The 23,831-nt window shown below is 41.5% G+C and overlaps 1 protein-coding gene across 1 annotated transcript in view; it reads right to left on the minus strand.

Moving 5' to 3' along the window:
* Positions 1-23,831, minus strand: part of LOC137301585 (myosin heavy chain, striated muscle-like) — a 61,866-nt gene that overhangs the window by 18,151 nt on the left and 19,884 nt on the right. Inside the window, exons 5-13 of the mRNA XM_067971138.1 lie at positions 23,139-23,231; positions 18,437-18,550; positions 16,369-16,521; positions 12,446-12,571; positions 10,299-10,427; positions 7,739-7,824; positions 4,411-4,516; positions 3,300-3,383; positions 581-681 (exon numbers count right to left, since the gene is read on the minus strand). Of these exons, the coding sequence (XP_067827239.1) occupies positions 581-681; positions 3,300-3,383; positions 4,411-4,516; positions 7,739-7,824; positions 10,299-10,427; positions 12,446-12,571; positions 16,369-16,521; positions 18,437-18,550; positions 23,139-23,231 (992 nt within the window). The remainder of the gene's footprint in view (positions 1-580; positions 682-3,299; positions 3,384-4,410; positions 4,517-7,738; positions 7,825-10,298; positions 10,428-12,445; positions 12,572-16,368; positions 16,522-18,436; positions 18,551-23,138; positions 23,232-23,831) is intronic.

Consider the following 23,831-nt stretch of genomic DNA (forward strand, 5'->3'; position numbering starts at 1 on the left):
GGCCAACTCCCCGATAAGGAGCAGTGTTTGCAGGGAGAGATAGTCTGGATATCATAGGCCAGTAGACCTCGATTTTCCATCCATTTCAAGGTCTCCCAGCCTGCGATTTCTCACCCAGTGCTCTCAGTGAGTGCTGCTCCTCACAGCTGGCACCCAATCAGAACTTAGTTTGCAAACAGTTGTCCTCCTCAAACTTTAAAAAAAATTATGTTCATGGGATGTGGGCATCGCTGGCAAGACCAGCATTTATTGCCCATCCCTAATTGCCCTTGAGAAGGTGGTGGTGAACCGCCGCAGTCCGTGTGGTGAAGGTTCTCCCACAGTGCTGTTAGGCAGGGAGTTCCAGGATTTTGATCCAGTGACAATGAAGGAACGGCGATATATTTCCAAGTTGGGATGGCGTGTGATTTGGAGGGGAACATGCAGGTGGTGTTGTTCTCCTTGGATCATTCACTTTGGATAAGAACAATCTCACACTTTAATTTTGAGTTACTTCTGGTATGTTTCTTTATGCTGAAGAGCACAATTAAACCAGTTTCTAAAATGATGACAGAATATAACAAGAAGGGTTATATGTTACCTGATGGGGCTATCATATGACACCACTTGTTCCCTGGTTTCCACAGTCCTTTGTTGATCCAGCGACATCATATAGTTCAGCTTGTCCTGTAGTTCTTTATTCTAGGCATCAAATGCACCATCAGTAATTTATCAGGAAATAAAACTAACATTTATATTGTAGGAACATTTTTTATATAGAATTCAGGTATGTACCTAATCTATTGTTGAAATCAGTCAGATTAGAGAGTTTTGCCTCAGTAAGGCTTTAAACTTGCATGACTGTCCACTTATTTATGTACTCAATTACATTTTATCTGTAAATGATGCCATGGGAGTTCCACTAATAAATATTATAATGTTACTTTATAACCTTACAGTATAGACATAATTTTTTTTTCTATTTTCTATGATGCTATTTAATGTTATTGATTGTTTCTTGGTTAAAGCACCTCAGCTGCACCTTTTGCACATAACTCCTATTAATGGCCATGACAATATTTAAAGCATGACCAAAACCTATTTGGATATTGAAATCATCTGATTAATATTGCAGAAGGAACAGGAGCCAATGCTTTGATTTCTGCCCAAATTGGGGTGTATTGGTACATTTGTGCCCTGCATGTCCACCCTCAACTGCTGAGGGGGAAATATCCCTTAAATTCAAATGCACACAACAATGCAAGTGACATCAAACCTGCCAATGATCATTAAAACCTGGAAGACTTCCTTTATTTCCTTCCCACCCTCAAGGATGAACATGCAAGATGATTGACATATTCAGGATGCACTGTCCTATTAAAAGTGAAAATGGACCCAAGCTCCCAAGGAACAAAAACATTTACAATTCATTTTAAACAAGCCTTTAAGAGTTTTTCTTGGGTTGTATTTTTGTTTACTGAGTATTCACAAACAAAATGTTGACAGATTTTCTTTCTCAGTTCCTGAAGGAGCTGGGGCATGTTGGTGTTTTGTACCAGGAGCCCTGGCACCAACCAGTACCTTGACTAGGTAACCATTCTTCATGTCTGAGCAGACTGAGTGTCAACAGATTACTTAGATGTGGAAGCAATCCCAGCAGTGCCCAATTCAGTCTTCCCATTCTCTGCCCTCTAATCTTCAGCTCATCCAAAACTTTGCTGCCAGTTTCCTATCCCACACCAAGTCCTTGCTCATCCATCGCTCCTCGCTGACCTACAGTAGCTCCCGGTCCCGCAATACCTCCAACTTAACATTCTTATGCTCACGTTTAACTCCCTTCATGACCACACCCATCTATGTGGCCTCCTCCGGTCCTACGACTCCCACGGAATACTCACTCACTCACTCCTTCGCCTTCCTCGTTGTTGAAGGGTAGACGACTAGAACATGGTCTTCAGTTACTACACACCTTTACTCACAAAGATCCATATTATTACCACCACCACACCCTGGATCAGCTCTTATAAATGGATACAAGAGCGTGCCCAATTGATACACACCACCTGACTACAATTAACACTAATTTATATACATCGCAAGGATACAATTAATACTCAGCCCCATGCTCTGGAATCCCCTTCCTAACGCCCTCCATTCCTCCTGTTCCTCCTGTTCCTCCTGTTCCTCCTCCTCCTCCTCCTCCTTCACGAAGCTTTTAGTCATCCCTCCTAATATCTACGTCTTTGGCTCAAGATCCATCCTTTTCCGATTACACTGCGATGAAGCACTTTGGGAGTTTTGCTATGTTAAAGATGCTATATAAAAGGGCAAGTTGTTGTTGATCACTCAACATTCAAACATGCACTGTTTGCAGCAGGGATCACTACATAGCAATCAAGAGCTATAGCCCAGACCAAATCTCCCCTCCTTAGTCCAAGGACACCAAGGATAATCTTGTGCCCCACCACTGTCCAGTGAGATCATTTAACTCAGTGCAGGATCAAACTTGGGGCATTCCTGGTTTCTGTGACTCAGTATCATACCATGCAGTGCATTTCCCCACTAGGTCATTGGGGGAGCCCCTGAACGATTATTAAGTAATCTGTAACATTATGTAACTTCTATTTTATAAACTCAGTTGTCATTAGACAAATGGAATGATTTGAAATAATGTTATTTTATTGAGACATCTTGGATTTCATTTGCTAAGAAAGATCCAGTAAATATTCCAGAAATAAAATGTTAGTACCAATCATGGGTATTTTTAAATTACTTTTATTGCTAAATCAGACCTTCCTTGATACTAAGGTTCTTTCCTTTTTAAATAAAACTTGAAAGTTATAATACTGGGATTGAGGGATTATATACTGTATTTGTTAAATTCAAGTTCCAGTATTATAATGGGAAGTCTGTTCAGCCAGTTCAAGTAATAAAAATGAAAGCATGCACAAGCTTTGGAAAGGTGCACTGACAACAACAACTTGCACTTATATAGCACCTTTAACGTAGTATAACACCCCAAGGCATTTCACAGGACAATCAGATACGTTGCACCAGAAAATGGTACAGTGCAAGTTCACAGTAACTATTTTTCTCAGGTCAGGTTTCTGTATCGGGAGGGAGGAAAAATGAGGAGAGTCGTCCCAGACTGTTGTTGTCTACCTCCTAAAGGCTGACTCAGGAGCAACATTGACTCAGGTCTGGCACGGGCTTATCAGGCCACACTCTTAGCTGAGCAACACTGGTGTGTGAGAGGAGGTGAAAGCCTAAAATGAAAAGAGAATTTGTCTTTGAAATGTGTGTGAAAATTAAAACCTTACCTCAGCTTCCAAAAATGAAATCCTTTCCAACAAGTCCTCAATCATTACATCTTTCTGTTGAATTTTACTCTTCAGAATTTCAATCTGTAAGTTTAAGAAGAAAAAATCTTAGAATGTAGCCCAGAGTTGTGAACCTTAATGCAGCGTTAACATTGACAACATTATTACCAGTTAAGTAAACCATTGTGTAATTTGGGATTTTAATAATGAGTTGAACTCATTTTTACTATTTACAGAAAAGGCACCTAAATCAGCAGAGGGCGCTGTACTGAGATCTGTATCAGGGAGCCAAATATTCCTAATGCACCATATCATATCTGAGCTAGGAATGCTCAAGAGTTAATTTATACAAGGGCATAAATGCTTTATTCATCAGAATAATTATCCCTGGTCTTAGAGTGAGCACCAATAACTGAGTTGGAGCAGTGCCCGAAGCCACTGAATTCTTGCAGGATGATGTAAACGCAAGAAGCAGAAACAAGCTGCCTCCCCGTGCCCAATAAGGAGAAAGGAATGTTAAGGCACAGAAATACGGCTCCTCCTTGTGGTCAGTTGGCAATAACTGTAGTCCCAGGCTAAGTAAAGCCTACATTTTGGCTCAATATAATTGTAAAACAAAATGTAGTGGAGTAGTGTTGAATTAGACTGAATTTTTCACAATTAGTTAAAAGCATTCATTGTTTCGGCTGTAATTGAGGTTTTCTCTGAAAATGAATTATTTGTTTTTAAACAAGCAGCACATAAGCCAGTCTTTTTAATTAGACATATTGGTGACCTTAAGCTCCAATTCTGTTTAATAAATGAACGCTCCCCTCAGCTACTTTAGATTTGTAATACAAATAACGAGGCCCACATTCTATCCAACTCAACCCCTATCAGTAACGCTCCTGCCAAAACCAAACTGGACCAAACCCTCTGCCTTGTTTCTTTTGTAGCTAAAATGAAAAATGCCTTCTAAATATTTTGATGATGTAAAAGATAGAAAGTATTTCACTCTTTGCTAGAACTGTTCACAAAGTTTATATATGTGGTTATATAATGTTGGTGAGTGTTAAAAGAAACACGGAATGCCGCAATTATTCAAACTGATAAACAGTTGTCTTTTTCTCACCTCTTCAATCATTTGCTTGACTTTCCTCTGTTGACAGTGTACCATGTTGTCCAGGTGTCGGATTCTTTCCCGCAGACTGGCAGCTTTCTCCTCCACTTTCTGGGACCTGACACAGCCAGGGATTAACAGAAGTTGTGTCAAATGATGCAGAAGATTCCACAAGCCCATAAATCTGTCCGCTGAGGGAGCTCACCCCTGCTCTGCCCCCACATTCCTCACCGTTACTGAAGTGTATCATGAAGTGCAATATGATTGATTATCAATAGCAAAACCAGATAGGCAAAATTCCAATTAAATAATTGGAGCAAGGTGCAAGAGGCCTAGAGGGATTGAATTCCCTGAGAGGGGGTAGTATTCCCTGGAGGGGTTTGTATTCCCTTGAGAGACTCTATTCTCTGGAGAGACTATTCTCTGAAGGGACTGTATTATCTAAATTTCTGACACCCATTGGAACATTGTTTCAACTATTAAAAATAAAATGAAGCTTCACCTTTTTGTGTCAAAACAGTGAAACGTTCTGAGATTCTTGTCCTCTTCCACCTGATATATACACAAATTATTTAATATTTCCTCTCCCCATATCTCCCTGCAGCACCTGATATCCTGGTCAACGGGAGCAGGACCTGTCACCTGCCTCTTAGGCCTGTTCCCAAGTGTCTGCAAATGTCGTTCTGTACTGGTGCCGTTAGAAAAAGTATGGGAGCAGTCGGGACCACTCTCCCTCCATTGAGGTCAGTGCTCAGACTTGCAGCTCGCCACGTGCCAGTTGGAGCCATCATTCCATATTCTATGTTCCATGAGTTCAAACACTCTGTGCCACTATCTTTTTTATGTTTTGTATTTACATACAAACATAGAAAATAGGAGCAAGAGTAGGCCATTCGGCCCTTCGGGCCTGCTGCGCCATTCAAAATGATCATGGCTGATGGTCTAATTCAGTACCCTGTTCCCGCTTTTTCCCCATATCCCTTGATCCCTTTAGCATTAAGAAATATATCTATCTCCTTCTTGAATACATCTAATAACTTGGCCTCCACTGCCTTCTGTGGTAGAGAATTCCACAGGTTCACCATCCTCTGAGTGAAGAAATTACTCCTCATCTCAGTTCTAAATGACATACTCCATATCCTGAGACTGTGACCCCTGGTTCTGGACTTCCCAGCCATCGGGAACATCCTCCCTGCATCTAGTCTGTCTAGTCCTGTTAGAATTTTATATGTTTCGATGAGATCACCTCTCATTCTTCTAAACTCTAGTGAATATAGGCCTAGTCGACCCAATCTCTCCTCATACATCAGTCCTGCCATCCCAGGAATCAGTCTGGTAAACCTTCATTGCACTCCCTCCATGGCAAGGACATCCTCAGATAAGGAGACCAAAACTACACACAATACTCCAGATGTGGTCTCACCAAGGCCCTGTACAACTGCAGTAAGACATCCCTGTTCCTGTGCTCAAATCCTCTTGCAATGAAGGCCAACATACCATTCGCCTTCATAACTGCTTGCTGCACCTGAATGCTCGCTTTTAGCGACTCGTGTACAAGGACACCCAGGTCTCATTGCACCTCCCCTTTTCCCAATCTATCACTATTCAGATAATAATCTGTCTTTCTGTTTTTGCAACCAAAGTGGATAACCTCACATTTATCCACGTTATACTGCATCTGCCATGTTCTTGCCCACTCACCCAACTTGTCTAAATCACATTGGAGCCTCTTTGCATCCTCCTCACAGCTCACATTCCACCCCAGCTTTGTGTCGTCTGCAAACTTGGAAATGTTACATTCCGTTTCCTCATCCAAATCATTGATACATATTGTGAATAGCTGGGGCCCAAGCACTGATCCCTGTGGTACCCCACTAGTCACTGCCTGCCACCTGGAAAAAGACCCGCTTATTCCTACTCTCTGTTTCCTGTCTGTCAACCAATTCTCAATCCATGCCAGTATATTCCCCCCAATCCCATGTGCTTTAATTTTGCACACGAACCTCTTGTGTGGGACCTTATCAAAAGTCTTCTGAAAATCCAAATACACCACATCCACTGGTTCTCCCCTACCTATTCTACTAGTCACCTCCTCAAAAAACTCCAGTAGATTTGTTAAGCATGATTTCCCTTTCATAAACCCATGCTGACTTTGTCCAATCCCGTTAATGCCTTCCAAGTGTTCGGTTATCACATCCTTTATAATAGACTCTAGCATTTTCCCCCACTACTGATGTTAGGCTAACTGGTCTGTAATTCCCTGTTTTTTCTCTCCCTCCTTTTTTTAAATAGTGGGGTTACATTTGCCACCCTCCGATCTGTAGGAACTGTTCCAGAGTCTATAGAATTTTGGAAGATGACCACCAATGCATCCACTATGCATTGGATAAATTGGTGACAATTTATCCAGGTGTCAGGGAATGGTACATATTTTAATTCTACGAGCCAGCACCAGCCCATCTCATCTGATGGCGAATAAGGCTCTCCTTACTCTGCTCTAGTAACATGTCTTAATTTCAACATTAGGAGAGAACTTTTTGTGTGATTTTATTTTTCCATTTCACATTGTTTATGTCTGACAGAGAACCCTACCAATTTGTGCCAAATTATGGCCAGTTTTATGCTAAGGGCCCATGTTCACTGGGAATTGGGTTGAAATACATAAAGAATAAATCATGATAAACCATCCAATCTGCCTGCTGAGGTGGAAGTAAATAATTGGATGGCACTATTCAAAGAAAAGCAATGCGTTTTCCTGGGGTCCTGGCCAACATTCTTCCTCAATAAACACCAACAAAAACAGTTTTAACTGGTCCTTGGTTGTGGGACCTTGTTATGTATATTTTTGCTGCTGCATTTTGCCTCCATAACAACAATGACCGCGCTTCAAAGGTATTCATTGGTTGTAAAGTGTTTTGGAATGTCCAGAGGATGTGATAAGAGTTCAATCTTTATAGAACCTCTATAGACAGCAGAGAGAGTTCAAACCCATCACCCAGAGACAAAAGTATTGTATTCCAACCCAGTGCCCACCTCTTCTCTATTCTAAAACTTAGCATCGTTAACAATAATAAATGAGGTCAGTGTTATATTAAAATGCCTTCATTATAGAACAACAGTAATTGTGATGTATTAAATATTACTGTTCATTAGGGATTTTACCACGAGTGAGAGAACTTTAGTCGTAATATACTGGGAACTCATTAATACAGGTCAGTTTACATAACTAAAAGTGTAAATGAATAGTCATTCTTGAAAAAATAAAAACAGATCTAATTGAATTGTGAGAATATACTGCACATCTATGAACAATGTAGCGCCAAGTTTTATTCAACAGCACCATTCACTGTTCCGTGAGTCTGTTTCGTCTCTCTGACTGAGCTTCTTCTCTTGTTCCTGTAATCTCTGCTGTAAAAGGTGACGCTCCTGCAACAAAACATCAGACACCGGTCCAGTATTCAGTTACTTCATTACAGCCATCTACACTGAATACACCCAACACCACACCAAACTTATCCACATTTTAATCAAGTAGAATGTAAATTTAATTTCTTTAATAGTTAACTCATTCATATATAAATATTGAAGTGATTGATGGTGCCCAATGTCGGCAGATCAACGGAAAAATAGAAAAATATTCACTCGTCTTTTGGACATTAACAGCTTATTTTTCGTTCCAATTTTCTCCCTCCTCTGCTGAAGGCACTGACTTATGCTGAGGGGTGTTTCCACAGGTAGTGTCCTGCCTCCTGTACCAGCTGGCCATTCTTTAACACACACACACACACACGGGGAACTTTAACTGGGAGCGAGTTTCGGATGGGCAGGGGGCGGGGTGAGTATTAACATCGCTCCCCTCCCCAATGCCATGAATTTGAGGCCTGGGCTAATTTAACTCCTGGGCCTCATTTACGTTCCGATATGGGTGTAACGAGGCAACATTGGGCGGTCTGGAAGTCACCCATCACGGCAATCAGATAAGCCCCAGTTGTTGACTAGCTAGGTATGTATTTACTAGCATTTTACTATTAATTATATAATACTTAAAGAATATCAATCGTAGTATAAGATTTTCTTTCCCTGCAGTAGTGTACATAAAGACTGGAACAGACTCCCAGTTAAAGCAATCAATGTTATGTCGATTAATTTTTTTTTAAAAATAGCTGGATAAGTAGCTGGCTATGAATGGGTATATTGTTCTGTGTTGCTGGGATCATGGAAATATTACCTCTGATAAACTGGCCAGGGTGGAACAGTGGGCATCATGAGGTCCGATAGATATACTAGAGTTTAGCTCAATTACTTTTCAAAGTCGGAGAGAAATTTTGAAGAACTTACCCTCAACTGATTTAACACCGGAAGAAGAATCATCAATGGGGCAGATCAACACTGACCCTCCGAAATGTCTGAACCTGCCTTTTCTCTTTACAGATGCTGACTAACCTGCTGTGCATTTCTAGCATTTTCCATTTTTATTATAGGGCAGTTGCATGATCTGTGGAAGGATGGGGTCATGGACCAATTAGCCTTTTCACTCCATGCTTTGTTACATTCTTAGGTGATGCTGATAAGAGTTATTTGTAATAGACTTCTCCCCTTATATTTGTGCTGAAGCAGCCCACATCTCCAGTATATATCAAATCCCACCAGGGCAGTTTGAGAATTTGAATTCAGTCTAAAAAATCTGGAAATAAAACACCTGATATCAGTTAAAGTGACCATGAAGCTGTCAGATTGTCGTAAAATCCCAACTGGTTCACTAATGTCCTTTAGGGAAAGAAACCTTCCATCCTTACCCAGTCTGGCCTATATGTAACTCCAGTCCCACACCAACGTGGTTGACTCTTAACTGCCTTCTGAAGTGGCCTAGCAAGCCACCCAGTTGTATCAAACTGCTACAGGTTGAAGGAGAAGGCCCACCACCGCCTTCTCAAGGGCAACTAGGGATGGACAATAAATGCCAGCTTTGCCAGCGATACAAGAAAGATTAATAAAAATATGTTGGAGTCTAAACCACTATTTCCTGAAACATATTTCCCCGTCAAAACCTGCAGATTTTTTTCAGTAAATTCTGTTGATGTTATCAGCAAGGCTTTCCTTGTGCCAGCTGTGTTTTGTGACAAAACAAGGGGGCAATGTCCTCGTATATATTGTACCATGGGTTTCCAATGGAGGTCCCCCAGGCCCTAGGAGATCCTTGAGAGACTCCAGGGGTCTCCCGAGGTCATCATCGTTCTGTACTTCTGTGATCAGATTTGGATTTATTAGCATTGTTTACTAATAAAAGCATTTTCTATCATGGTTGCACTGTATCCTTGGGTGTTGCCACTGTTTTTCAGAAATTAGGGTGTGTCAATATTTGCAAGAATTGCTGTGAATTTGTTAATATTTGCAGGAGATGGCACTCACAAAAGTGTGAAAACCACAGCAGCAAATGATAAGTGGGTACACCGGAGACAAGTAAGGCAGGAGTTTCATTTTTGGTTTTGCATTTCTACACACACCCAGTGCTTTGTTACTCTCGCACACACTCACCCTACGCCACGTAAGTGTGTCTGATTCAGCCCTCAGCATCCATTTTTCGAGATGTACTTGTACATGCACTTCTGATAAAGATTGAAGTTTGGTATCTGTGACACTAAATTGGCAATCTCAGTCTTAAGGGCATGGGGATGGTTGTTGTGGCAAATGGAAAATGTTGGACTAATGTAGGATGAAGTTCTCTTCTGTGGTTGGGGTTAAGACACATTGTTAAGGCTTTACTTTGCATCTGCTCATGCTATGCCTGAACTCAGTATTGACAATGGATGCCAAACTGGAAAGGCGTTTCATTCCTCAACACCAACATGACTTGCCTTGAGCAGAAAAGTCAACAGAAATATAATGAAAGTTAATAATACCTCCACCATTCGAGCAATGAGTTGATCCAGCTCTTGAATCCTCTGGTCCCTTTCTGCTATTTTCTGCTCTGCTGCCAGAGCCTTCTTGTTGGCTTCTTCAAGTTCTTTGAGGGCCTGGTTTATTCGAGCCTTCATTTAAAAAAAAAGAAATATCAAAACATTATCACTCTGTATTCCCAACAATTCAGGTTTCTAGCATTAAGCCATAGCACTGAAATGGAGTAAACACAAAGAGATAGAGATAGAGATAAAGCTGTCCCAGTTAGCCCATGGACTGCTGAACTTTCTTGACATTTTGTAGCTCACACCTGTTCTCCAAGTTTAGAAGCAACTTTGTCAGTAATGTTATCATATTGGTGTTTAATGCACTTGTATCAAATTCCTCTCCTGACTTTCTGGTTTAGAGTCTGTTGTTTAAGTTGTTGAATGAATGTACCCTCAACAAGGTGTAGCATTTTGAATTGGAGTAATAAACAGAATGAGCTTTACATTTGTGTAATATATACAGCGTCCATTCAAAATAAACAGTTAATGCCTCCATCAAAATAATGTAGTGATTAAGCATTGGTACGATAACATTATCATAGGAACATAGGAACAGGAGTAGCCGATCATGGCTGATCTTATCCTAACTCCATTATCGATAGTAATTTCGCCCTAAAGTTGTTTCTAAATTTGGAGGACAGGTTTGGACACTCTAAACCAGAAAGTTATAAGCCAAAGATCTAGTTCTGCTACTATACCATTTCTGGTTGTTCACCTACAATTACAAGATCAGAAATGATCATTTGAATATTCATCTGATAACACGTCTTTCTGCATTGCATTAGTGAATGCTGCAGTATTCAAAGTCACTTTTAGCTTCAGCATTAATCATGAATGCCATAGTGATTCATTATTAGTTCCAAAATTTCTAATGAATGCTGCAGTGTTAATATTCACCATCAGCACCAGTATTAATAGTGAATGTTGTAGTGTTAAGATTCACTATCAGCATCATTATTAGTAGTGAATGCTGCAGTGTTAAGATTCACTATCAGCACCACTATTAGTAGTGAATGCTGCAGTGTTAAGATTCACTATCAGCTCCATTATTAGTAGTGAATGCTGCAGTGTTAAGATTCACTATCAGCACCAGCGTTACTGCTAAAATATAAAGCAAAAATAAGGTTTTGCCCATACTGGATATGGTTGTATTTTTATAGCTTTATCTTCTTGCCAACCTGAAGCTTGCTGGATAATGATCAGAAGCAGGAACCCAGGCTAATTTCCTCTCCCTAACCAAAGGTCACTGAGGCCAATTGTCGTACCACTATCACCTTGCTGGCTGAGATCAGCTAACTCGACACACATCGGCAATCAACCCTGGAATCCTCATGCTCTGCATAGCTCAGCTACTCAGTACCTAAGTTGTCCAAGTCATCGGGGGAGTCTAAGATTAAATCTTCTATTGGCCTAGTGTAAACCATGAGCATCCAAAAGTTTGAAGCTGATACCTAATAAATAATTAAAGGGTATCATTCTCGTACTCAGTTTTTTTTTTCAATTTTCCATTCTACCCTCCTTAAGACTTTCACTCAGGCTGAGGCACAATTTCAAGTTGCCAGCAGCCCTCTGGTTCCCTTTCCCCTAGATAGTGAGGGGGTAATTTTAACTTTTTGTGATGGTGTAAAATGAACGATATCGGATCTGCCGCCCGTTATACACCTCGCCGGGTTTTAAAATCCGATCCAATATCGCCCGTTTTACACCATCAACAAAAGTTAAAATTATCCCACATGTCAGCAGGCTATTCAACTGTAGAGGGCATAATAGTCTGATTCCCAAATCTGTCCTTATCCAATGTCCACCTTCATGTCTTGTCCAGCAGTGGGTCGTTCACACCTAGCCAGGATACAAGGCAGTCTGGGACCCTCACCATCCCATATTGCCTTTGAGATGAAAGTGCAGGACAAGCTGGGTCATTCATCATCCTGCACACTCTTCATGCTGGATGATGTGAGTTGAGTAGTGATAACATATTTCAAAACTGAAAATGGCAAATGTAAAAGGCAGGACTTGAACCAAGACCTTCTGTCAGGAAGCTAGTGCTGTTCTACCTCACATGCACTGGGAAACAGGAACACAGCAGTAACATCCATACATACCTGAATGGCTTCCTTTTCTGCCTGGTGCAGCTGCTTGGCCTCCTTCAGTTTGGCTTCATATTGGTTATACAGCTTCCTGGTCATATCCTGCATTGCACTGGTATTGGCTTCCTGAGAAGCTTCGATCTATAAATACGTTGACAGGAAATGAATACAGAAATGAACTACTTAACACAATATGAATTACCGCTAGATTTTGAAATAACGTGTGTAAATAACATTCTATTTTTACAAACAGTATGAGGGAAAGGTACACAAGATAGCAGAAATAATGAAACATGCTTATCCTAATAGAAAGAAGGTACAATGTGGCCATATTCTAAGATGAACTCAACTCAAGGAGGAGTATCTGTGCTATCCAGTGAAGCTGCCCCAGTTTATATTGCTGGTTGAATAATTGCACTTATATGCCTGCTAGTGAGTAGTAAATTGTATACACTAGTGCAACCAAACCACTTAGACGATCCACAGTGGGTCTGGGTCTCTCTGGAAATAGCTATCAGAAGCTGCTCTCACAGTTTAGGATTGCCCAATAAATAGTTCTAGGAAACCTGTTATTGTTTCTAGAATCACCTGAAGACATTTTTGGTTAAAAGACTTGTTGAGTTATCAAGTGTTGAAGTTTATTTAAATGTGAATCCTGACACAGCTGTCTGGTGCTGAGGGGGTCCAACTGCTTCAACATAAGCAAACAAGAATTGTACGTAAGCAAATAGGGTATGGAAGCACAGCAGAACTTATGCGAGAAGGACAGTGCCTGGTCTGTTGCTGCCACCCTCAGTGACAGAGACAGTCCACCAGAACATCCATCCACTGTAATCGGATGAAATATATCAGCTGTGCAGTAGCTCCAGAACTCTCCAATCTAAGCAGCGCAGTTGTGGAGGGAGTTTGACCTTAATAGTATTTAAAGGTTCCCTTGTAGTGCATTTCCATCACCACCAACTGCACTTCTGACATCAGCAGCGAAGTTGCAATGTATTGAGCTGGTACCTGTCCCAAGAGAGGAAACTCACACCAGCAAAAGAGGTGGTTTCAATCCACACCTCCGAAGTCAGCATAACAATAATGCAGCTTGATTTTTCAGTAGAAGTGGATTGAGTGCCTGAAGCACTCATGCCTACCTCGTACAGGCTATTATACATGTAGACAGGCATCCTCGAGATCACTGTCTACAGTGTAAGCTACTAATTCAGCAATGACCTGGAGTCTCACCTCACTCAGGATCCAGTGCAGTTGCTGAACCCTGTGCTGAAGAATATTTCCGAAGCACTGTGACATGTTTACAGGGGTTTGGTGTGAAATTATTGAGCGAAAAGGAGCTTTTATGACTTCATTTTTACCGTCAATATTTAGCATCTCTTGCCCAGTCATTAGTAAAATAATAGCCTGCAAGTCCCATTAGCTTGGCAATGTTTAGAATAATCAGTGGAGGCGCTTCACTTAAAGTCACAAACAAAGTTCTACTTCACAGTTCTGACTTAACCTAAAAAGGTAAATATTAACTTCAGCTATTTAAGTTGCCTGTGCTCCAATTTTTTTTTTCTGTTCCAGTTTTAGTCAAGAAAAGCAGGCTAGCCTCGAGCTTCAGTCCGCTTTGAAGATGGCTGCATTGACACTAATGGTTCAAATAACAATTATGTCAGGCGATAGTCAGAAGCACACGACAACTTATGGCATTAATGTAAATTTCAAGAGAAAAATACCTGTGAACAATGGGAATCTGTATTTGACCTTTAAATTAAAAGGTGTCCACATCCTTTTCTAGAAGAGACTTTTTTAAAAAGTGCTAAGCTACAGAAAAGGTCAGAATTTGTTTATCATCAGTTATCATTTGTGCCAAAGGAATCTGTGTAGATAAACTTGTTTGTGTCAACGTCTGATCTTTTTTGGTTATTTCCACATACAACTACACTAATTCTTTCAAATTCTCAGTTGATCTCAAAAGCTTGTGAAAAAGATGGATTATTTATTGGCAATAACGGATAAAAATTATCACAAATCACCACACAAATCTTCACAATGTTTTTAAAAAAATCAATAATATTTGGAAGTTAATACTCTAATGAAAAAAAAACCTGATGCACTTTGTCAGAACCTCTTTGCTATGTGATCAAACCTGATTCGAAACAATGTGGCCAAATCAGCTGGATTGGGCTCCTGTTACTACCACCCTCATGTGGTTTTGGCATGAAAAGGGCAGCATTACCTGGAAGCTACTGACTCTCGACACACAGTAAAACCAGGCTTGTTCATTGGGCAGCCTGGGAACTTGATAAACTTTTGACTTTTTGATGCTATCAGAGAACTAACATTCTCACCCTCACAAAGTTAAAAATGAGCAGCATATCCTGGGTCAGCCAGCTGCATATTACACTATATAGAGAGCAGTCTGTTGTATTAACAGCAACCTACGTGCTGGTTATTCAGAATACTACCGATAATAGTTTATTGTTATTATTAAAGGTTGATGATTTATTTGGGATTTTTTTTCTCCACTCCTCCCCTGAAGTTTCTGACTCATGCTGGCACATGGTTCCACAGAGGGCATGAGGATAGAGTTAGGACCCCTCACCTCAACTGAGACCAGCTACCTCAGACTGGAGGCGAAACCTGGGATCTTGGCTCGGAGTCCCACCGAGCAATGCTGTTATACACTGAGTCTGGTCTGTGTTTTTTTCGAAAATTAAATTTCCTTCACATGTTTCCATGACTTTTTACTGTAGATTCCAAAGGTTGAAAGAAAGTCTTCACTCTTACTGGAAATGGGAACCTCTTTAGATGCTTTGTTCTGGATTATTTATTTAAAACTGTCACGATGCACAATACACATGCACATCAAAGGGCAATTTGACATTAACTGACAAATTGCCAGGTCACATACTGTTATTAACAGTTTACAAACTACTGAACACGGCTACTGATGCCACATTTTACACAAAGATTTTCCAGGTTAATAAGGTCAATTTTCTGTCCTTTATTAGAAAGTTATGCCCAGGAAGTTCACTTGCATCAGTTCCTGCAGTAGATACGTAAATATGCTTCACCTCCATTTTATAGTACACTAGCTGATCCCCCATGCCATTGCTTACAGATAGTCTGGAGCACAGTTGTGATGTTTAGTTGCTAAGGTACTGCTGTGGTTTAACGTGGGCTGTCCCTTAAGGTCACTGCTCAGGTAACCCCTGTGGGGGAAATGGTCCAAACAGAAAATATGAATTAAGGCTAATTGCTATGGGAAATGTCTGCACATAGGCAGCTTCTTGTAAATCCCCAGTTCCTATCCTTAAGGAGAAGTAGGTTACCAAGGGCAAAAAAAGAAATGACTGGCTTTCTTTCTCTTTATTTATATATTTGACATGTTAAAGTATGATGCATGTGCGATAAATGCAACATTTTTATATGTAGATATTTGCAATCATACATGGCCATTTATGGAGCCAAATCACATTATTAATGGTGCTCTGCTTCTATATCAGGAAGTGATGTAAAAGAAAGGTTTCATGCATGCTGAATTCTTTGAATAAGCAGGAAGGGCCTGAGTCAAAAACCTAGCTGACTCACTTGCTGTGAGGGTCAGAAATAACCATGAGGGAAAGGGTAAATGTTATGAATGTGGAATCCAGTGTGGGGCCTCGACCACCAGGGCTAATATCAAGAAAAGACAGGCTCAGTCCCACAATTCTCCATCCATTAGTGTTAAGATGCAATGTTGCATGTGCTCCATCTTATGTTGATTACCCAATATTGTAGATAATTCTTCAGTATTTAACACTAGTTTATTCCATCAGTGGAGTATCTAGCCCAATATTCATACTTCAATTAAATAATAGGTGCTGTACCCAGTCTGCTGAACCCAAAGGGACTATTTGCTTGTTTAATGCTTCATTATACGTGTAGTGATGTCTCAGACCAATGTTTACCTTAAGTTTCAGGATCTGATTTTCAGTTTGCGCATCGTGTATCTGCTGATTCTTCTCTTTCATTTGCTCCAGTGATTGGTGATATGAATTTCGGAGAACTTCCATTTCCTCCCTCCTCTTGTTGGCCTCTGCTGTTGAATCCAAGAGAGATTTCTGACAAAAGCAAGGCACTCAGTCACATACCCTCTCCTGTTGTATACTTTGGAAGCAAATGCTAACCAGGAGTTCGAGAATAGCCGTTTTGACGATTACAAGGATATACAGTTTGTTTCTTTATCTGCTAACTTACATCATTTATTTTGTTTTGAAAGAATTGTACAGTTGTATGAGGATGATGCAGCATTCTAAAACTCCAGGGCACTGTGCCAGGTAGGGCCGTACCTTCAGTAATCCCTAAATGTTGAATTCCTAATCCTCTGCATCCAACTACATTATACCAGACTTAACAGGGGGCAATGGCAACATTGAGGGCACAATTTTAATATGCCGGTGGGAAGAGTCCGGGGTGGGGGAGTTGGGGGGAGGGTGATTTGCAGGCACCAAACCCGGATGGGAACTAGGCGGGAAACCCTAATGAGGCCAATCAAAGCCTCTTCCTGGTTTTGATTGACAGGCTGGCTGCCAACAGGAGCTGCACATCCAAGGGGGAAGGGGGAAGGGGGAGGAGAAAAAGAGAGAGTGGCCTTATCAGCAGTTAGGATAGAGATGGGGGGCTGAGGCGAATAAAGATCAGAGTGGAGACATCGGAATCAGAGTGGGGGATGTCCAAGCAACATTGTTTTTAAGGTATGTTTATTTAATTTGTTTGCAATGGGAAGTGTAATTTTATTTAATTTATTTGTTTATTTTTCACTGATCCGGCCTTTTCTGCTTGGTTTCACCAGGCATGATTGGGAAGCCATGGGAAAGCCGTCCAGGTAACATTAAAACCTTTTTAACTATCCAATACACAAAAAATAAACTACCTTACGTACCTCAATGAGGTACATTTGCTCCTTTAATTATCAGCCCACTGGATTTAAGCAGGGGCGGGACATCCTGGTGACTGCTGTACGCACGCACACAGATTTGCCTGAGTCTCATTCAAAAATGTGTGGGTTCCAGCCGAGATGTCTGCCCACTCCCACAGCGATTTTAATTACCCCCACCCCTAACTCACCCATTTTTCCCTTTTAAAATCATGCCCTGAATGTCTGAAATGGAAAGTATTCCACTCCTAGCACTCGTCTACCTCACTTTAATGAGTATAAAGTTCACACATAGACAAAAGCAACAATATAGGGTGGTGTTCATGTAGAAATCCTTTTGCGCACTCACAATCCTTGTACGCATCCTGCTTTATTGGGGATTGGGAGGAATCTTGATCCTGGTTGTTCAGCTGGGACATCTCCCAGGTGGTCTAACTATCCCCAGCATGTTGGCTATTGGATTAGTTGGAGAGAATGCCTAATGTGATCGGTACCAGTGTGGAGGTTTATGTGGTCTAGTGATGAATGTGTGCCCCACCCTCCCTGGGAGCCTATGGAGGCTTTCTTAATTTCTTAATTAAGGATCAGGGTATTTCTTGGCATCAAACAAATGATAAAAGCAAACTTCAGATTACTTCAGCCTGAGTCACACTGGAGTAGATTTTGATTTTGTGCGATAGTGTAAAATGGGTGATAGTGAATCGGCAGCCGGTTTTACATCTCTCCTGATTTTTATTTCCATTGCAAAATGGAGAGAGATGTAAAGCGGGCTGCCAATTCACTATCACCCATATTACACTATCACACACAGTCAAAATCTACCCCACTGTGTTTCTATCCCCTGCTGTTTCCTATGCTTTCAAATTTATTCATAAGAACGTGCTTTGATTTTGCATGTAAACCTTTTGCGTTTCAACACAACAGAACATGGATTCATGCAGCACTGATAAAATCGCACGGTTTCACTCTCACGTTTCATGAATCCCTTCAACATGTCACAAGCAAGTACATCGCTAGGTGCCTGTTACTCCATGTCTACAAGCCCAATACAGCAATGTGACATTTTGCTACGGCAATCAAAGCGAGTGATTAATTTCTACCTGCAAGTCAATCGTCAAAGTTGTCAGGGAGCTGTTCATCTGGCTGTACTGCTCAAGGGTTGAAGAATTGCTTTTCACCTCCCTCTGCAGGGACTCCTGCCGTGCCTCCGAGACCTGAAGCAGAACAGATGACAGTTACGCACCATGAAGCTCCGGCCCTGCCACAAGTTTGGAAAAGGTTGCAGATTTTGTACGTGAAAATGTTCTATAAAATATTTTGACTCCCTGGTTATTAAGGGAAAAACACCCCATTATGGAAGTTTCATTGTCAGGCAAACCAGGGTTTAGTGAGACATGGAACACAAGTCAACAACAGAAATGGGAGGAAACATTTAGCAGGTCAGTCAGCATATGTGGAGAAAACAGACAAATTAACATTTCAAGTGTGGACCCTTGATTCAGTTCTGATGGATGGTCTATAGCTGAATGTTAATTGATCTGTTCTCTCCTCAGAAGCTGACTGGCCTGCTGATCTGACATTTCCTGCATCTGTAGTTTTTATTTCTATGTTTAAAAAATGACATCAAAGAGTTCAACTTCATGTTTAAATAAAACAGTAGGGTACTGAGTGATGCACTGTGCTGGTTTAGTATCCTGTCACCTCTGAATCATGTTCAGACTGGTGCGAGTCAGTCTCCGCTTTCTAATCCTGTATAGATTCCAAGTCAAATTGACCAGGCCAATCTAATTCACCTCCTAGTAACTGCAGTTTCAGAGTAACACCTGCAAATTGGCCTTCAGGGAGTAGGCTTTCTGCCAATTTGTATCACCTCATTCAGTGCAGCAAATAACTGACTTACCAGTTCATCCCATCTGAAATAATCTGAAGGCCCTCATCAATAAAGTGGGCCTTTCTACGCATTGCTACCCACATGAGCACTCCAACTCATGCACTCCATCACCAGGCTGACACACAGAGCATTATTTATATAACAAACTTGCATTTAAATAGCACCTTTTTAATGTCGTAAGTCATCTCAGCGCTTCACAATGGAGAAACATAAACACAAAGCATAAATGAAGGTGTTAGCACAGGTAAATCATGGTCAATTGGATGGGTTTTGAGAAAGTGTTTAAAGATGAGGAGAGAAGAAGTGAGGTGAAAGGGTTTAGGGAGGGAGTTCCAGAGAATAGGGCTGAGATCACCGAAAGCTGTGCCTTCAATGAAGAGAGAGAGAGAGAGAGAGTGGTGATACACAAGAGCGAAAGAAAAGAAAGGACTCACAATTATATAGCACCTCTCATGTTCTCAGGATGTCCCAAAGCATTTCACAGTTAATTTATTACTTTTTGGAAGTATAGTCATCCCCCTCCTCAAAAAGCCCACCCTCAATCCCTCTGTCCTCTAATTACTGCCCCATGTTGTCATGTAGACAAGCAAAAGCATGGGTAAGGGTATCAACTGTGGTGGAAAAAGATAGGAGGAGAGGCGGCTGACATTGCAGAGGAGAAAGTAAGCAGTCTAGATGATGGGTGGGATATGAGGTTTGAAGCTCAGTTTCAGGTTGAGCAGGACTCAGCAGTTATGCACAATCTGGCACCAACCTGAGAGAGCAATCGGAGGCGAAGAAGGAATCAGTGGCAAAGTTACGGAGCTATTGTTGGAGGCCAAATATGATGGCTTCAGTCCTCCCAATATTCAATTGGAGGAAACTCAGTTTCACCCACAACTTGAAAGTTGAGCAGAGTTTGACAGCAGAAGTGGTTGTGGAGTTGAGGAAAGTAGTGGACAGGTAGAGCTGGGCGTCACCGGCAGACAAACCAACCCCAAACCTATGGATGATGTCAGAGTGGCAACATGTAAATGAGGAAAAGGAGGGGCCAAGGATGGAACTTTGGGGTGCACCAGCGGTGACTGTCCATTGGTACGAGGAAAGCTCACTTTTGGAGATGCACTGGCTGCATTGGGACAGGTAGGACCGGAACCATATAAGGGCACGTCCATGGAGGTGGGCCCCCAGTAAGAGGTAATGGTAGAGGATGGTATAATCGCCCATGCTGAATGTCACAGAGAAACCAAGGAGGACAAGAAGGGATAAGGACCCCAGTCGCAAAAAACACCATTAGTGACTTTGACCAGGACAGTGTTGTGAGCGCAGCAGAATTCTGACTGAACAGATTCAAACATGTAGTCGTGGGACAGGGGAGCACGGAGCTGGGACACTTAGGGACCTTCAAGAGGCAGGGGAGGTTGGAGGTGGGCAGTAATTGAGAGGACAGAGGGCTGAGGGTAGGCTTTTTGAGGATAAGGTGATAATGGCCTAAGAGAATGATTTATGGTGCCAGGGACTGTAAGAACAAGGAAAATTGTTGAGTGGTCGGCAGTGGGGAGGGGGTCGAGGGAGCAGGAGGTGGATCTCATTGAAAAGATAAGTTTGGAGAAAGCAGTAGGTTAGTAACTACAGAGTGATAAGGGGTCTGGTCTGTGATGAATGATGAGCTGGGGGGGGGGGGGGGGGGTCAGGGTCAGGGACGGGGGCAAAGGGAGGAGCCAGTGACTGATGCTGCTACGTGAGTGATCTCAATTGTGGAGATGAAAAGGTCATAAGTTCCTCCCACTTAGTGTTAGAGATGAGCATGGAAGGGGGAAGGGTAGGAGAAGGTGGTTTATTAGTGAGAAAAGAAATCTAGGATTATCCTTACCCTCCCAGGATAATCCAGCAACAATGGGCAGTTTTGTCTCAGAGATGTGATATCTTTTGACCAAGTTAAGCCACATCTAATGGCGGATGGGGGCAAAACCAGTCATGCACCAGGTACATTCGAGAGCCCTCAACTGTAACAAGCTGTAACATGGAGGATAGCACGGCTTGGATAGGAACATAGGAACAGGAAAGGCCATTCAGCCCCTCGAGCCTGCTCTGCCATTCAATTAGATCATGGCAGATCTGTACCTTAACTCCATTTACCCACCTTAGCTCCATATCCCTTGATACCCTTACCTAATAAAAATCTATCGATCTCATTCTTGCAAGCTCCAATTGTCCCCCAGTATCCACAGCCTTTTGGGGGAGAGAATTCCAGCTTTCTACTACCCTTTGTGTGAAAACGTGCTTCCTGATTTCCCTCCGAAATGACCTGGCTCTAATTTTATTATAATGGGTTAATGGGTGATGCAGCGCCATTAGGTTTTTTCCTGATTTGCTGCTCAATCGTGTATTAGTTACAATATATCCGAGCTGCAGGGCGATGTTATTGGATAAATCTCGTGAGGCTCCATTCCTGGCAAGGAGCCTTGCTCACCAAGAGCATAGATCGGGGACTCGGGTGCTGAGTTGGCATGCTGCATTCACATCGCTGCTGACTGACTGGTGAGTGAGACTCTGGGCTGGGAACTAAATTTACCATTATGAGTAAACCTGCATTAAAAAGCCAGGAGAAAGCCATTAACTATCATTTAACACACAGTGTGCCATACGTTTTAGGAACAGAAGTGCCAATCAAATCCAGCAGGTGGCACTCGTTTCCCATAAAGCTGACTACTGTTGCTAACTTAAGTGCAGCCACTGGGTTTAGTCGCAATCACCATTATAGGCAGGAATCATATTAATGAGATGCTCCAGTGCTGAGGTGTCTATCACTTCCCTCATAGCTTTTTTTTAAGCTACAGATACAAATCCAAATTAACATCAACATTACAGCCCATCTGTCTCAATAATTGTGAGCCAGGTATGATGATGGGTCCCCTGGAGAATGTCGTCACTCCACATTTACCCCACCCCCAGCAGGCTGGCACATCTTTATCTGCCAGTGCACCAATTAAAGGCCATGCCAATATACAGCTTGATATCACTTACTCTGTGATTGGAGAATAGGCGTGGAAGCTAACTTAAAAGGAATCAGCTTTAATGCCGTAATGTTTAAACAATAATTACTGTAAATCTTCAATTATAATGACCTCCCATGTATATTATGATTCACCTATACCTTGGGCTTTGGTGGTGTACAGATGTACAACAATAGAGTCACTGGCTGCCAGTTCCAGGTCAATGAAGCTAAACTACAACTTTTAAACTTGCAGCAGTTTCATCTGTGTCACCATTTCTGAATCTTTTGCAAATAATTTTCATTTTAGGGTCCATGAAATAATAGCACATTGTCTTCTGAACAATATTTGGAGGAGGGGAAGGTGCATTTTGTACTCAAAGATTATGGAATGTTATCAAGTACAATTATGTCATAACCATAATAACAGAACAGACAATAGTGTGCAGTTATGAGGCTGTAAATAACATTCATTTCATTCCTGTTGGAGAAATTTTGATGCAATTGTTTAATGCAATTCAGTTCTCTTTAACTGCTTCACTGCAGAGTTTATTAAAAACTCTGAATATATTAAAAGTGTAGTAAAAAAACCCAAAAAATCTCACCCTGGATTTTTCTGGGATTAGGAATTGAATTAATGGGGTAGAGTTTGACTGCAATAGTTTAAAACAGATGATAGCGAATCAGCAGTCCGTTTTACATCTCTCCTGATTTTTGTTTCTATTGAATCAATGCAAATAAAAATCAGGAGATATAAAACAGGTTGCTGACTCGCTATCACCTGCCATCGCACAAAGTCAAAATCTACCCCGATGTCTTTTCTTAGGGAGTTAAACTATTAGATACTCTGCAGGTAGTACAGCAGTAACATCAGCAGGTACATCGATGGTAAAATGATCACAGACATTGTGAGTTAGCAGGCTGTGTACCGACTTACCCTCATTTCATTTGTGAGTTGTTTCATTCTCTCCTTCATTCCACTGAACTCGCCAAACATTTGCTGTCTGACTTTCTCCAGTGAATGTCTCATCTGAATATAAGGCAAACAAACAATACATCAAAATGTGATAGAATTCTACTGCAACTGAGCACCACTTTCTAAACCAATCACCCATTCTTCACTGTAACTGGCTTTATATCTGCAATTTTCTCTCAGCCTTTTCCAAAGTTTTTCTTTATTAATTTGTGGATAAACCCAGGGGGTGATTCTGTGCTCGGAGAGACTCCGGATCAGAGAATCAGGGTTACAATGTTCTAGCTGTATCTCCAAGCCATACTCCCAGTGAACGCAACTTCCTGCTGGGAGGGTAGGATCACCCGTATAGAGTCCCTATTAACTGGTATATGGACATCCCTACTGGACATCTCCACGCCAATTCATCACCATGCTAAAATGATTTCATAACCCTGATTTCCAGGTACATTGTGCCCAGAAAAAAAATCCTCTGAGTACACTGGTACTTCCCATTTAAGGAAACCCAATGGGAAGGAATCATAAAACTTCCTGCAATATGCAGTAAATCTCACATCAGTAGCAAGACCAACACCACTGAGAACAGATTAACTGGCCAGTCACCTCATTGCTGTACACAAAATGGCTGTTGCGTTCACCAACATAGCATTAGCGGCT

The sequence above is a fragment of the Heptranchias perlo genome, chromosome 34 (assembly GCF_035084215.1).
Source record: "Heptranchias perlo isolate sHepPer1 chromosome 34, sHepPer1.hap1, whole genome shotgun sequence".
Taxonomy (NCBI): domain Eukaryota; kingdom Metazoa; phylum Chordata; class Chondrichthyes; order Hexanchiformes; family Hexanchidae; genus Heptranchias; species Heptranchias perlo.